This window comes from Idiotropiscis lumnitzeri, chromosome 13 (genome assembly GCF_059441095.1).
Source record: "Idiotropiscis lumnitzeri isolate Australia: NSW breed Sydney's pygmy pipehorse chromosome 13, RoL_Ilum_1.0, whole genome shotgun sequence".
Classification (NCBI taxonomy): domain Eukaryota; kingdom Metazoa; phylum Chordata; class Actinopteri; order Syngnathiformes; family Syngnathidae; genus Idiotropiscis; species Idiotropiscis lumnitzeri.
The window spans coordinates 13,400,776-13,414,620 of NC_142403.1; the positions used below are offsets into that span (position 1 = coordinate 13,400,776).

At 40.0% G+C, this 13,845-nt stretch overlaps 1 protein-coding gene across 1 annotated transcript in view; it reads right to left on the minus strand.

The window, feature by feature from the left end:
- Positions 1 to 1,354: 1,354 nt before the first annotated feature.
- Positions 1,355 to 13,845, minus strand: part of polrmt (polymerase (RNA) mitochondrial (DNA directed)) — a 29,929-nt gene continuing 17,438 nt past the window's right edge. The window contains exons 15-21 of the mRNA XM_088314064.1: positions 12,905 to 13,018; positions 7,838 to 7,890; positions 6,770 to 6,868; positions 6,389 to 6,461; positions 5,749 to 5,840; positions 4,393 to 4,466; positions 1,355 to 2,358 (exon numbers count right to left, since the gene is read on the minus strand). Of these exons, the coding sequence (XP_088170190.1) occupies positions 2,309 to 2,358; positions 4,393 to 4,466; positions 5,749 to 5,840; positions 6,389 to 6,461; positions 6,770 to 6,868; positions 7,838 to 7,890; positions 12,905 to 13,018 (555 nt within the window). The 3' untranslated portion in view covers positions 1,355 to 2,308. The remainder of the gene's footprint in view (positions 2,359 to 4,392; positions 4,467 to 5,748; positions 5,841 to 6,388; positions 6,462 to 6,769; positions 6,869 to 7,837; positions 7,891 to 12,904; positions 13,019 to 13,845) is intronic.

Genomic DNA, 13,845 nt, shown 5'->3' on the forward strand with positions numbered 1-13,845 from the left:
AATAATAATAATAATAATAAAGAATCAGAATAGCGTATGTGTGAAGGCCTCCAAATTATTTTGTCGATTTTTTTTTTTTTAGGGGGCTGGGAGGATATTTAAACCTCATTATCTTTGACTTATGTTTTCATGTGTTGTTTAAAAAAATGGTGAGAGAAAAATGGTCCCATTTTAAAAGAGCTGATGATGATGATCGGTCGGGCTGTAATTATGACACAATTTCACAAAACACCTGTTTTAGTGTCATACTGTTTTTATTTCCTCGTTGGTGACTCAATTTCTCTTTACTTTCCAAGTGAGATTTCTTTTCGCAGTGAATTGTAAGCAAATCTGATCTATTTTGAGTTTATTTGACGATGGTATATTTTTCACTCTGCAATCTCATAACAAACTGTGCATACCTACATAGTGCCTAGCATTATACTGTAGTCTCCACATAATATACTCTTTGTGTGTGCGGCTGTACAATATAAATGCATTGTACCTTATACTCCACATTTCAATGCAATAGAATACGAATCGAACACAAGTTGTTGAGTACAGTCCGTGTGATTTCCAATGCTTCCTGTTCCGGGAACTCGATTTAGCATGTCGGAAAAGCACAAAAAAATAAAGATGTGACTCGTTTTTTTTTTTTTTGGAAAACTTTTTACTGCAATAAAGGACTGTAATGGTGGATGTCAATCTGATTTTGAATTTTTCTTAATTTATGCAGTACAGTTATTTTTCTCACATCTTTTGAGAATCCAGAGAGGCACATTTCCCAAAATATATTTTTCCATTTTGTAAGAGCTGACACACACAAAAAAATGACTTTCAACTGAGCGCTGTGATGTTTGCGGCCGTCATAAACAAGCAATCATCACAGTTTTATAAAATGAGTTCACGTTTATATAAATAGGAGGTAAGCAGACTGCAACGGCTGTGAAAGGCCGGTTTATAGTAGGAAATACTGTATGAGCGCTGCGTCGTTCTTAAAAGTGCCGTCCACATGCCACTTGTGCTATTTTTAAATGTTCCGTGCACAAGTATTCCAAGTTTAAAAAAAAAAAAAAAGGCTTTCGTGATGACTCCTTTTAAAATATGACATCTTGAGTGAGTGTTCTTTTACTTGAAACAACACTTTGTAGTTTGGGACAGTTGTCACATTCTCCTGCTATTAGAGAGGATGGAGAGCCACACAGCAAAATAAATGACAAGACAAGGTTTTTTATTTTTAAGAGATAGAACATTTTTAAAAAAATTGTTTCCTCCCATAATATTATAGTTTTACTACATAAAATGCATTTTTTTTTTAAATTCAAGAGTAAACAATTTTTTCTTGGAAATGATTTTTTCTCAGTAACAAATTCCTAATTTCATCTGGGTCATATTTAAAAGAATTCCAAGGAAAAATCTTTTTGTGAATTAAAAACTTTCCAGACATAAAAAAATTGATTTGTCGTCTCTTTTTCTTGACAAGAAAATGCATGATAACTCCCCTGTCTGCGGTCAAAAAAAAAATCGAAATTATTGCAAGATTCCAATCAAGATTCAAGGAATCATTGTTGCAATACTCACTATATATTTTTTAATTCTCAGATATCGAAAAGATGTTTTCTTGTTACATTTTTTCAGAATTTTTTTTCATCAAAACAGACAAAATATTACAAGATTTAGATTGTCAAGAGGAAAAAGGGAAAATTTAATTAAATCATCAAATACTTTTATTGGTGCAATTATTGTAGTCACATTTCTAGTACATGATTTTTTTTCTCTTGGGATAAAAAAAACAAACATTTTCCCCTAAAAAAAGAGAGACTATTTTAACTGAAAATAAATAAAATAAAATACGCAACTTAACTCAAACTCATTTTTTTTTCTTCTTTCCAGTGCGGTAAAATTGTTCCTTGCGTGTTTTTTGTAGGTATTGTTTTAGAATGACAGAGTGGCTCTCATGTGCTTGCACGCCCTTGATTGATGAATGGTGAGACGATGCGGGGGGGAATAATGATGACGATGATGATGTCAGGTCATGGTTGTCGGGGCTCCTCACACACCTGACCGCCCACCAGAATCACACGCATACACGCGGGCAATCACTGGCACTTGAGAAGCACGAGTCCAGCTCCACTTCTGACGCAAGCGTTTTTCTTACACAAAACGCCGCTTTTCCTTGATTCAAGTCTTTTGTGGCGTCCCGCCTCCTTGCGCACAAGAGCCCGTACAATCAGGCTCATAACCAGGATGCCAAACGACGGTGGAGCGGGAGGGAGGAGGAAACAGGCCGGGCGTGGTCCGGATCGATGTCGAGACTGTCGGTGGCGATTCAGCTGAAGAAGTACGTGGATTCTTTCACTTGGTTCAGATCGAAGTCCCCTGGAGATGAAAGATTGTTTATTTGTTTACTGTTTTTTTTTTAATCAACATTAAAAATACATCATGAAGCCGTCTCTGATTAAAATTTGCTTTTGGCCCGAGACTTTTTTTTTTGTGGGCTTCTCTCACAAGGGAAGGCCTAATTTCTTCATAATTTAATACTAACAAAATTTTGGTAACTTTTTTTTTGTACCCCAAAATGTACATTTGAAAAATAAGAAAGAGTACACGTTGGTGTTTTAAAAATCCAAGCCAGCAAAACGTCTATGTTTATGTCCCGGATGACATTTGATCCTAATGAGGATGAGGACGACCTTTCTCTCTCAGGTTAACCGCGGCCAAACGGGAAGAATAATAGGTTCAGTATCCATCCCAATGAAGATTAACAAGGATCCAATGAGTTGCGGTATTAAATACACCTGACTGGGCCACGTAAGCTGATTATGTGGCGGAGGGACGCAATTAACTGCAATCACTTTCCAGCAGCCAGCTGTTGGTGCTCAGCAGACGCTAGCTTGTTAGCACGCAGATGAGATGCAAACGGAAGGGACAGGTTGTGTAAGAGGACCTCCATCCACCTGACTGACAGGGACGTGTCTGTGTGCCGTCGCCGTGGCAACCATCACTCGGGGGAGTCAAAGACGTGCACCGAGGATGGGCATGATAAATCCATGCATCGATTTTTCAAAGAAGTTTGTCGCTCACGCGGAAATTGGTTCGATCGAATGTTTGCGGCGAGGAGTTTTTGTCTTGTGCGACGGCAGAGTCGGAAGAGGAACGAATGGATTTCAATAACAGTGGGCAATTCATTCCGGGAACGACTAGTTTGCCGCCGAGATGGGCTGGCCCAAAAATGGAAAAACTAAAGATAACAGGATCACAAACGCTTACAAAAGATAAAGTGAAAAATTATTTGCACGACTGCAGCAAAAGATGAATATGAGACAAAAGCGGAGAACTGCAGCTTTATTTCATGTTATTTACACCCAGATGTATTAAACAACTCTGGAGCGAGCAGCTTTTTGTCTGAGCTTCAAAATGATTTGCTTTCCTCCCAGAGCGCTCCCTGCTTGCTAAACAAGCAAATGCATTTGTCACAGGTGACAAAAACAAGCACAATCTAATGAATGATTAAGCAACGCATGGAAAAGACAACATCCGAGCAACTAGAAACCGCCATCAATCACTTTTTGCAATCAGTTCGCTGACTTGGAAAAAGTGGGTGGCTTCAAACAAAAGGTGCTTTGTTCTGAGTTGTTGAACACATCGAGACGGAAATATCATGAAATAAATTGCGAAATTCTGTGTATTCATTTTTTAATATGAAACCCAAATGTCTTAATTATAGGGCTGCTCGATTATGAAAAAAAATATTAATCAAGATTAGAGAGAATTGAAATTACAACTGTTCAAATTATTATTTATTTTTGCACAAAACAAAAAAAATATATCAATAGAAACAATATTCAAACAAATCTAATTTATTTCATCTAAAAATATTTTTTAAAAAAAAGATTAAATTTTCACATGGTTTCCTTGTTTAAAGAAACGGTACATTGGCGTTTACTTGCTCTAGAGTTCTAAATTTCCATATAACTGTTGCAACATTTAAATAAACCATTTCAATAGAACGCTATTGTGTAATAATCGTAATTGTAATTGAATTTCGATGAATTCTGCAGCCCTATTTTACTAAACAAAGAAATGGACCTATATTTGATCGTTGGATAGTGCAGATTTTCACCATTTGCAGGCGGTTCTGTAAAATATCTCCTCGGACGTTCACTGTCTTTGGTTACAGCATAATTAAATGTGAAAAGGTTTCAAACAAGCAAAACTTATCACCAGCTCAGGCCGCTCATAACTGAAGCAGAAAATGAATGTTCAGCGAGTTCCAGTGAAGCGGTTCGTTCCAGCGCTCGAGGCCACGCGAGTGCTCTTCCAACCAATTAGGACAAACACAACACAGCACGTCCAATGTCTGGGAGCAGCGGCCGCCTTAAGCGGCGGGCCACAAGCTGCATGATAACCGACCTGTCTGCGGTACTTTGGCCAGCAGCAGCATGAGCCTCCGTTCCTCCAGATACTTTTTGTTTTTCTTGTCAGGGCTGCCAATGAAGGGGCACAATCAAAAGTTAGGGGTTGGGAAAAGTGCAGAATCACAATCAAAACTTCCGAGCTGGGCCACATTAAAATGCATTTAAGGCAGCGCTGCGAGTGCCCTGACTCGGATCTCAATGGATTCGTTTCTGTACTCAGCCAGAGCAGGTCAAAGAAAATTGCAGAGAAACACAAACATACGCTGCAAATATTCATTTTCCGACGGCGATTGTGACAAGGCAACAAACGACGCACACGCTAAAACTTTTCAAAGTCTTTTTTTTTTTTATCTGTGGGAGAATGCCCTTTGTGAACTTTGTCAAGAGAGGGTGAAGGCTACAAAGAGAAGACTACGAAGTCCAATTACTTCAGAGAAAAAAAAGCGAGATGAGCAGAAGCCTGCCTTAAGCGTGAAAGTCAAGCATTGCAGAAAAGGAAGGAAAAAAAAAGTTAAGCGAATAGATATAATATTCCGTACGCATCGAGTTTACTTTGCAAGTGTATATGAGAAGAGCAAACTCTTGTCAATATGATGCAGCGGCGTTCTCCATTGATGCAAATTATAACCACAATGAAATCATATCCGCATGAAATTAATTATTGGTACCAGTAGATATGATTTCAAATCTATGTGCATTAATTATTATTTAAATGAAGATATTTTTATTACACAGTAAAAAATGTTTTATTTTGTGTTTAAAAATAGTTGTAATAATGACATATATAGTATTGTGATGATAAATACATTTGAAACATTTTACATTTTGAACATAAAAAAAGTCAAGCTTTTACAAAGTCGAAATACAAAATATATATTGTATACTTCAGACATTTTATTTTATTTGTATTTTTAATCATTAACAAAATCGGAAACAAAAATGTCTCTGGGATCCAAGCGCACTCATGCTTTTGTTGCTTTACATGTTTATTCAAATTCAAAACTATATTTCAAACTCCTGCTTTATCGAAGATACGCAGTTGAAGTATCGCATTTCCCGGACTCAAAGTCACACTTTTGAATTTGACCGTTTGCTACAATGCAACGCAGGATTCTAGTTAAGGTAAACCCCTTTAAAGAAAAAATATAAAAAGTAGCTACGTAGCTACAAGCGAAAGTTTCCAATCCAACCGAAATTCATTCGCTCTCGGGAACGGCGATTTATAGTCAGAAAAAGAAATCAAATCACCTTGATACGCAAAGTAAAATACCGCCTCATGAAGTTTACAACAACTTGTAATAATTCATATGCTTGCATTACGATGTTGCTTCCGGTGGCGTGTGGCACTTACGTAAATCTGGAGCAGTACATGCGGAGCAGGTAGTCGGACAGCTCTTGGAGGATGGGCTGACTGTGCAGCGCCACAAATTGTTCGCGGCAGACCTAGCAAAGAGATGCACGTGAATTATAAACGTACACAATCTCCCACATCCCATAATCCAAGTGCCACCGTGGGCCCGTCGATGCAAAACGTTTGAGCGTGAGCGCATCACTTGTGGCTGAGTGATCTCGGTTTGTTCCTCAAACTGCCTTTTTCTGCTTCACATGCCGGAGTGTCGACTAATACGTTAACTACGTCTTCCGCTGGCGCCGAGTTCAATTACCTGTGTAATTAGGTGGGCGGACCTCGGCACATCAAGACTCAGGGAATTATGACAGAGGATAATTGTACTGAGGGGAGGACCACTCGCTTGAAACGGCTTCACTGCACTGACGCTACACGTGCAAGAAAATGCGACGCCATTTTTCGGATCGGTTTGAGAGCAAAAGGCTGAAAGTAAAAGATGGAGCGACACCTTCAGCAACAACAGGAGAATTCAACACCCGGCCGACATCAGATCGGACCGGAGGAGACGAGCCCGGTGTGGTGAAGGAATGGTGGGAGAATTCAGACAATTGCAAAGCAAAGCGCTGAAAGTAAAAGTGAATACCTTGTTCATGGTGTCCACTGTCAGGGCGTGAGTCCAGAAACAGTCGTGAACCGAGACGAACGTCAAACCGAAGCTTGGTAGGGATTGAAAAGAGAATAGAAACCATGAAAAGGTTACAAAAAAAATGATTGTTGTAAAACAACTGCTGTCGCAGCGATAACAATAACAATTCGGGTTTTTTTCTTCGAAGAAGTGGAGACAAAGAATACAGTATACGGTCTTCGGCCGAACACGGCAGCTGTGAAGGGATTTAGAAAAAAAAAAAAACATACCTGCCCACTAGGTGGCGATGTCACTAAGTAAAGTTACTCTAAACATTAGCACAATTTGAAGTGATAGTATTTATCATTATTTTTTTTTTAAACTTTTTTTATAACCTACCCGTGGCAGTGAAGTGCGGTCAACATCATGTGCGTGGAGTCCAGCGAATGGATGAAGTTTGGTGGGAAGGCGTTCTTCTGCTTCACCGTGTCTGGCCTCCTGAGAAGAAGCAACCCAAGGCACACGTGTTCATTAACATGAGCCGCACTTGTGCATCCATCTGCAACCTCAACTCATCTTATTAAGCCTCATAATGAACCCTCCTGGGAGGTGGTTTGCAATTCCACATATTATGAATAATAATAATAATATATCGTACAATAGTAAAGCGCAGGATTTCAAGCACTAGAGTTTGTCAGCTGCTTGCTGAAAGAGGAGCAGAAATAGAATCACATGTAGTGTGGCGTTTGTTAATAATACAGTACCTACGCACAGACATACATTTCACACGTGATAATCCTGCGAGGGAAAAACACTTAAAGAAATGCAATGGCACTAAATAGGATTAAATATTCACACAAGTAGAAATGCCTGTTGCTTAAGACTTTAGAGATGAAAATTTTAGACGGGATGTGACACAGATTTTGTCCCAACCCGTCCGAGTGTGACTGGCTTCAAAACAGGGCGTGAAACGTGGCCTATAATTCCGATCAAGAAATTATGCTTTTGCTGTATTTGTATTTATGACTGACAATAATGAAAAATATATTTCGCATATTCACAGAGGGCTGCAACTAATGATGATTATTTTTTGGGGGGGGGGAATAGTTGAATTCGGAAAAACATGTTTGAATTTCCATCCGTTTTTTTCCCAAAATATGACATTATGTCTAAATGACAAATATAAATTAGGATTCAGTTTCTGGTAGGTCGTTAACGTCAGAAAATTGCAAAAAATGTTCATCGTCGTTTCCCAAAGCATAAGACGACGTTTTTAAATTTCTTATTTTGTAAAAAAATTTAAAAAAATTTAAAAAAAAGCCAAAAAATAATCAATCAGCTTTCATGGAGGACTCCAAAACACCGCCAGATTTAATTCAAAGAAGAATTTGCGGTGGACCTTCCGCGAACGGCTGTGCTAACATTGTTTCAAATCAAAGTAACACAAAATGTGGAAAAGAAACTTACTGCTTGGTGTCATGGCTGATTTGGAGGTTGATGCGTTGGATGGTGCTCTTGAGCTACAGAAACAAAAGACAAAGAAATCGGACGAGTGACATTTGCTTCTTCATCGTGGTGACTAAAATGCACTTTGCTCAACGTGTCAGTGACTCAAATTATGACCTCAGTTATTCTTGCTCGCCGCTGTGGCAAAAGCGTTAGTTTCAAGGAGTACATGTGATCAGGTAATAAGCGGGTGAAGCAGCATGTGGCTCCTTAACCAAAGTTGTAATTGGAAGACCTGTTCTGAGTTAATCTCTCGAGTGGAGCTTCGACAGTCCATATGTTTGCACGCTGCCGTGCCATCTGTGGCAGCGCCGCGTCCTGACCCACTGCAACTGTGCCTGGGTGGGACCGGCAAGTGACTATCCGCAAAAAAAAAAAGAGGAATTGGACCATAAAGACATCTGGTTATGACATTTTGAAATTGATCTGGTCACATATTGTGTTGATGAATCGTCGCTTGATAAATCAAATCGAGATGAATTCGAATCCATTTTGAACCGAGAAAATGTGGAGTCAAGGAAATAAAAATCCTCGCAGGCTGTCAGTTATGGTGATGACGTAATTGAAATGCATAATCACTTGGGAAATTTGACTATGGCAGAAAAGCAAAAACAAAAAAAAGAACGATACCGAAAAATGTCTTAATTGTAGCATACAGGAGGTTTTCAAAGAGCAGAAAAAAAAACCAAAACAAACAACATAGCAGAGCAATGGCTTGATCGTAAAACCATAAAACCGGAAGTTGAGCTAATATTTGAAGCTAATCATAAAGGTGAAGATGTGTGAGTATAAAAGTACAAGAACCTGCAACCCTCACTAAATGGATTGATAAAGTATAAAGATTCATTTTAAGGCAGAATGCATTTCATTAAAAAAAAAACTATGGAATACGTTTAACAAAGCAGCCCCAGAGAAAAAGGAAGACGAAGATATGACGGAATTAAAGTGACAAAGGTTTACATGGATTAAAGTCTATCGCGGCTCCATTTCGGCGAGTTACTGAGCAACTCACGTTGATGGCCCGAGTCGATCGCGGCGAGATGAATGACATAATCGCACTTTTATCAAGGAAACAATTTGAAAAATAAAATACGTGGCGAGGTGTGAGGGGAAAATCCCATTAGTCTCTGCCACAGCTGCTATCGCGTACATCAACGCATGAGCGGGAATGTCGCAGTTGTCGCCACCATAAAAAAATTGCTTTGGCCCAGATTGAATGTTTGATCGCGAACCGTGGTAGAAAACGAGATTTCTGAATGAACGAGTGCCTCAAGCCCCCTCATGGGAGAGCGAAAACCCAGTGGGAGTCCATCCCCTTTCAGAAAGGATTTTTCCAAAACATCGAGAATTGTTTTACTGTTTGTACATATGCAATGCGGCAGTAACAATAAAACCTTGTCAACAGTTTCCAGCCTGTGAGCAACTATTAAAAAATTATGTGCAATAATTAACTGTCTGGGGAAATTGATGGTGGGGGCGGTCGGAATTGAGCGAGGGGGGGGGGGTTCTCGCTGCATTTTGTTTCATCTGTGGTTTCCCTTTTTAACTAATTTTGCTAGCTTGCGGGTTTAATATTAGCTTAATGCGATCGAGACAATTAGCATCATGACATTGTGTTGTTGGCGTCGGCCAAGACCCACAGTAACCATGTCGTAATAATACTAAACTAACGTATCTTTGGAAGACATTATATATATTATTCAATATTTTTCAACCTCAAATAATAAATAAAGCAGAAGTACTGCAATTTGTTTTTTTTTTGTTTTGTTTCATCTGTCTGGTCCGCACAGTCCCAGTCCACGGGTCACATTGGACCTTGGCCACTGCTGGAGAGGATTTAATATCATAAGCCAGTTGTCACACTCGTAATTGAAAAAAGCAGTTAAAACCTGACGATGCAAAGAGTACACGTCTGCGCCCGCAGTAGCAAGCAATGAGGCAAGGAGAGTCAAAAAATAAACAAGAAATGTGAGCCGGAGTGACTTCTGATCCGATTAGTGTCTCGCAATCCTGTTAGGCAGCCTCTGATGTACGTTCACGCTCCGTTCTTCTCTCATTGCCTCACCTTCATCAGTCATTAGAAATACTTGAGTACATCTGGGTATTTGTACTCCTTGGAGATCAAACTGAGATTGGCTGGCAACCAGTCCGGGGTGTACCCTGCCTCTCGTTCATAGTCAGCTGGGATAAGCGAAGGGCCTCTGTATTGTGTTAAATACAGAAATAGCACACACAACTGAGATTGCACCCTTTAATACGGTGCGCCCTATGCTCGTGAAAATACGGTCATTTTCAGGGACACGCTGCATGTTGGGCAATCATCCAAGAATAGCATCCAAGTTGCCCGACGATGATGAGGCAGCCACTTACCCAACACTTATTGGTTTTCTTACAGTGCCCGGGTCCTCGTTTTGCAGTCCTATCCCTTGTCTAATTACAAATGACCCCCCGGCAACACAATGGCCTTGGATTGAAGAAGCAGAGAGGAGCCTAGGAGATTGAATTTAATCCATCTGTGCATGGGGGCGGGGGGGTGACCTTTCTGCAAGTTACGTTCATTTTTGTTGCGCAGTGATGCAACTGGATTAGAGTGTTATTATAGCAGAGGATAAAGAAAGTCACGTGTGACACTATTTCATTGTCACTTCATCAGTTGTGTGTGTGCTAATACTAAAGCTTCAAAGGGGCTAATCGGCCTCCTCGTCCATGCTGGACATGAAACCAAGCAGAAGCAATCAGACCAACGTGAGGGATGAGAGATGGACCCTCGGGGGAGCCGCCATCTGTCAGCGCAGCTCTCTTGCACCTGCTTGTGAGGTGTCACTCCCCCCTTCTGAAGCAACCCTCTGCTTGATGTCATACTTGAGAGAGGACAGCACAGTGGGCAAACTTTAAGAAGGCCTTGCGAGCTGCATGTGTCTGGCATCTGCTCTACTGTACAGTATGTCTGCATCCTTCATTTACTTTGCTAATAAGCCGGGGGGATATAAATCACTCACAGACTCCAATACTGCGTTAAGTGACAGCAGAGTAATCCTCTACTACATAGCGGAGATTTTTTTTGTTAAATATATAAGAATGCTTTTGCGTCATTTCAAATTTCCAAAATAAATTGAATTCGATTCATGAGCCTGATTCGATTCTTTTCGATTGATTTTCGATTCAATCAAGGATTTCACGCAATACCAATTTTACTTTTTTTTTTTTTTTACTTTTTCAGAAGAACTAATGCTGCAATGAGTACAGATTGCTGTAAAAAGGTGTATTTATAAAAATATGAATATTACTTTACATTCAGAATTGAAGCCGATGCCATTCCATTAATCTTGTACGTTTTATTTAACATGACCAGATTAAAACAATAAATTTGCCTTCATGCTTGTTGGCGCTAACGTCACTTTTTCCACCATTTTGTTTTGATGCACTACTTTGAAAGTAGTCACATGACATCGTGTCACGATGCTAATGTACTACTTTCGCATCGTGACACGAGCCCGCGTGACGCGTGAAGTCATGTCAACTTAAGGGGGAGAAGACGTTATTTAAAGTATCGATATATGGTTTTATGAATCGTTATTGGTCGATGAAAAGGAAAATCGATTCAACTCGATAAATCGATTTTTTTAAACTGAGTCCTAGTTCCAATAATTCTACTCACTTAAATTGTGGGTAGCATCAGACAAAACGTGTGTGTGGTTAGTGCAGATGTTACAAAAAACCAAAACAGTATTGATATACAAATTCATTTGGGATAAGGCGCTTGCAGCATTACGTCAATGTAAATTCCTTCCGACGATTTAACAAACACTTGTGTTATCCAAAATGAGGACAGAAAGACGGCCACAACACAAGGAATAACTCATCAAAAACACACACACAGACACGCACCCCCACACACACACCCTGGCGCGCTATCTACAGACGTGCTGGCACGCTGACATTTATCTCTCAGACGTGCCACTGTCAGCCTCTCCACAGTGACAAACAACTCTAATGATGTTGTGGAGCTCCATTACAGTGGGGGCCACTCGTGCCAATCGCACGCCACCATCACCGCTGCACTCTCCAACACCCAACGTATCGGGACCTGGACATTCTAGTCGGAGCACTCTGGCTTGGGAAAGCATTCCGCATGCTGGAAATGTACCCGGTGTGAATGGCACGCGGGCGATCAGAACAAACATACAGGGCGAGCTAAGAGCTAAAATATTGTTATACTTGCTCACAGTCATGTGCTGAAACTGGAAAAGCAAAAAAAGTAGTGGGACTGCAAATGTGGATTAGGGGGGCCAAAGTAATGTCCACTTTGAAATACATTAGGGCTGAGCGGGGGTCATTCCAGAGGGAAGGTTAGTTTTGAGAGTTGGCGTCATTTTCAGGAATAATTCATTCATATTCTGCATATAGAGGAAGTGAGTCTTGTTGACTCACAAGGGGGGTTGAAGAGGTACAATATGTGTCAAGTCAAGAAAGGGCATACAATACAGTGGGAAGCAAGACAGAAAATCCAATGTTCAATACAACAATCGAAAAAAAAAATAAATAAAATAATTAAAATTAAAATGTATTTGTGTCACTCAATCCTTGTCAGAGGACAGTGGAGGGAAGCAAGACGTTGCCCATGAGTCGGCGGCTATGGAACATTTATTTAAACAAGACTCTCTGTTCTTTTTGTTTCTCTGCATGAAAAGTGCAAATAATACACTGCTTTTTTTTCTTTTTGCTCAAGCAACAACATCAGGTAGAACCTTTCAAACTGTTTTGACAGTTGGACTAACGCGATAATTCCCAAACAGAACAGAAGTGTGCCTTCATCATTTCTGCAAAAGCAAACTCTACAGTGTGGATGTGTGGAAACTCTACAAAGCTAGCGGAGGAGAAACAGACTTGGAGGTATTGTGAAGCCAGCGGGCATGTTGTTGAATATGCTAATTGTCTGTCTGGTGAGCTCCAGGATTTTTGCTCAGGATAAAGTGATTGAGTTTCCAAAGTTGTAAATGCAGAGCGCCCCTCAGTACGGTAGCTTACCATTTGGTTCCGCGTGCGATGATAGGGTTGGATGATTGGCAAACCCAAGGGCGTCACCCACTGCACGGTGTTTCCCCCCTTGGATATAAGCCTGGCGCTCTCCGTCAACCAGTCCTGCAACAAACAAAGGCCGCACTTAATCAAAAAAGATGTGAGAATACACTACAATGAGGATACATTTGTGCTTTATCATGAGCAAGAATTTTTTTTTTTAGGAGAATTCATGAATAGTTTTATGAGGAAAGGTTGTAAAAAAAAAAAAAAAAAACAAGCTAAGGTGAAAAAACATAATAGGGAACACGTTTGTCATTTCAATGGCAAATTATAATAGGAAAAAAAAAATTCTGTTGAAATCGGCATGCATTCCAAAATTGCCATGAGTTGTTTCTAGCGCTTCAAGTTTTTTTTCATCACAGATTACCCTCCAGATAAACAAAATACGAGTGATTGGCAGAAAGAAGATTTGGACTCGCCGACAGCAATGAGGCAACTTGTTTGTGCCGTGAGAGGCTAAGTGAGAAATTGTGACTACTCCATCTTAGTGTTTGATTTTCACACATACATTTATTTCATATATTTTTTAAGAAAACGGGGATCCTATAGCTCAAAACCTTGAAACGGAGGCCAGTTTCAGATTCTGCGCCCCAAAATGAGTTAAAAACAGCAACATGTTCTTTCAACTATTATTTCAAGAACAATTTCAAGCAATTTAAAGCACCGACGCACCTCTGAAACCGCCACCACCTGTGAGAACCCGTTAAAAGAAATAAATCGAATCAGTTCGGCAGCCTACATTTGGTGTACATGTTTCGAAAAGGGGTCACAGTTCAGAGAATAAAAGTGTTCTTGTTCTATTTGCTAACGCACAAGAAATCATCGACATGACCTTTTTGGCAAACAATTGTTGCCGACCTGCTGAGGAACAAGTGAAGGATTGTTGG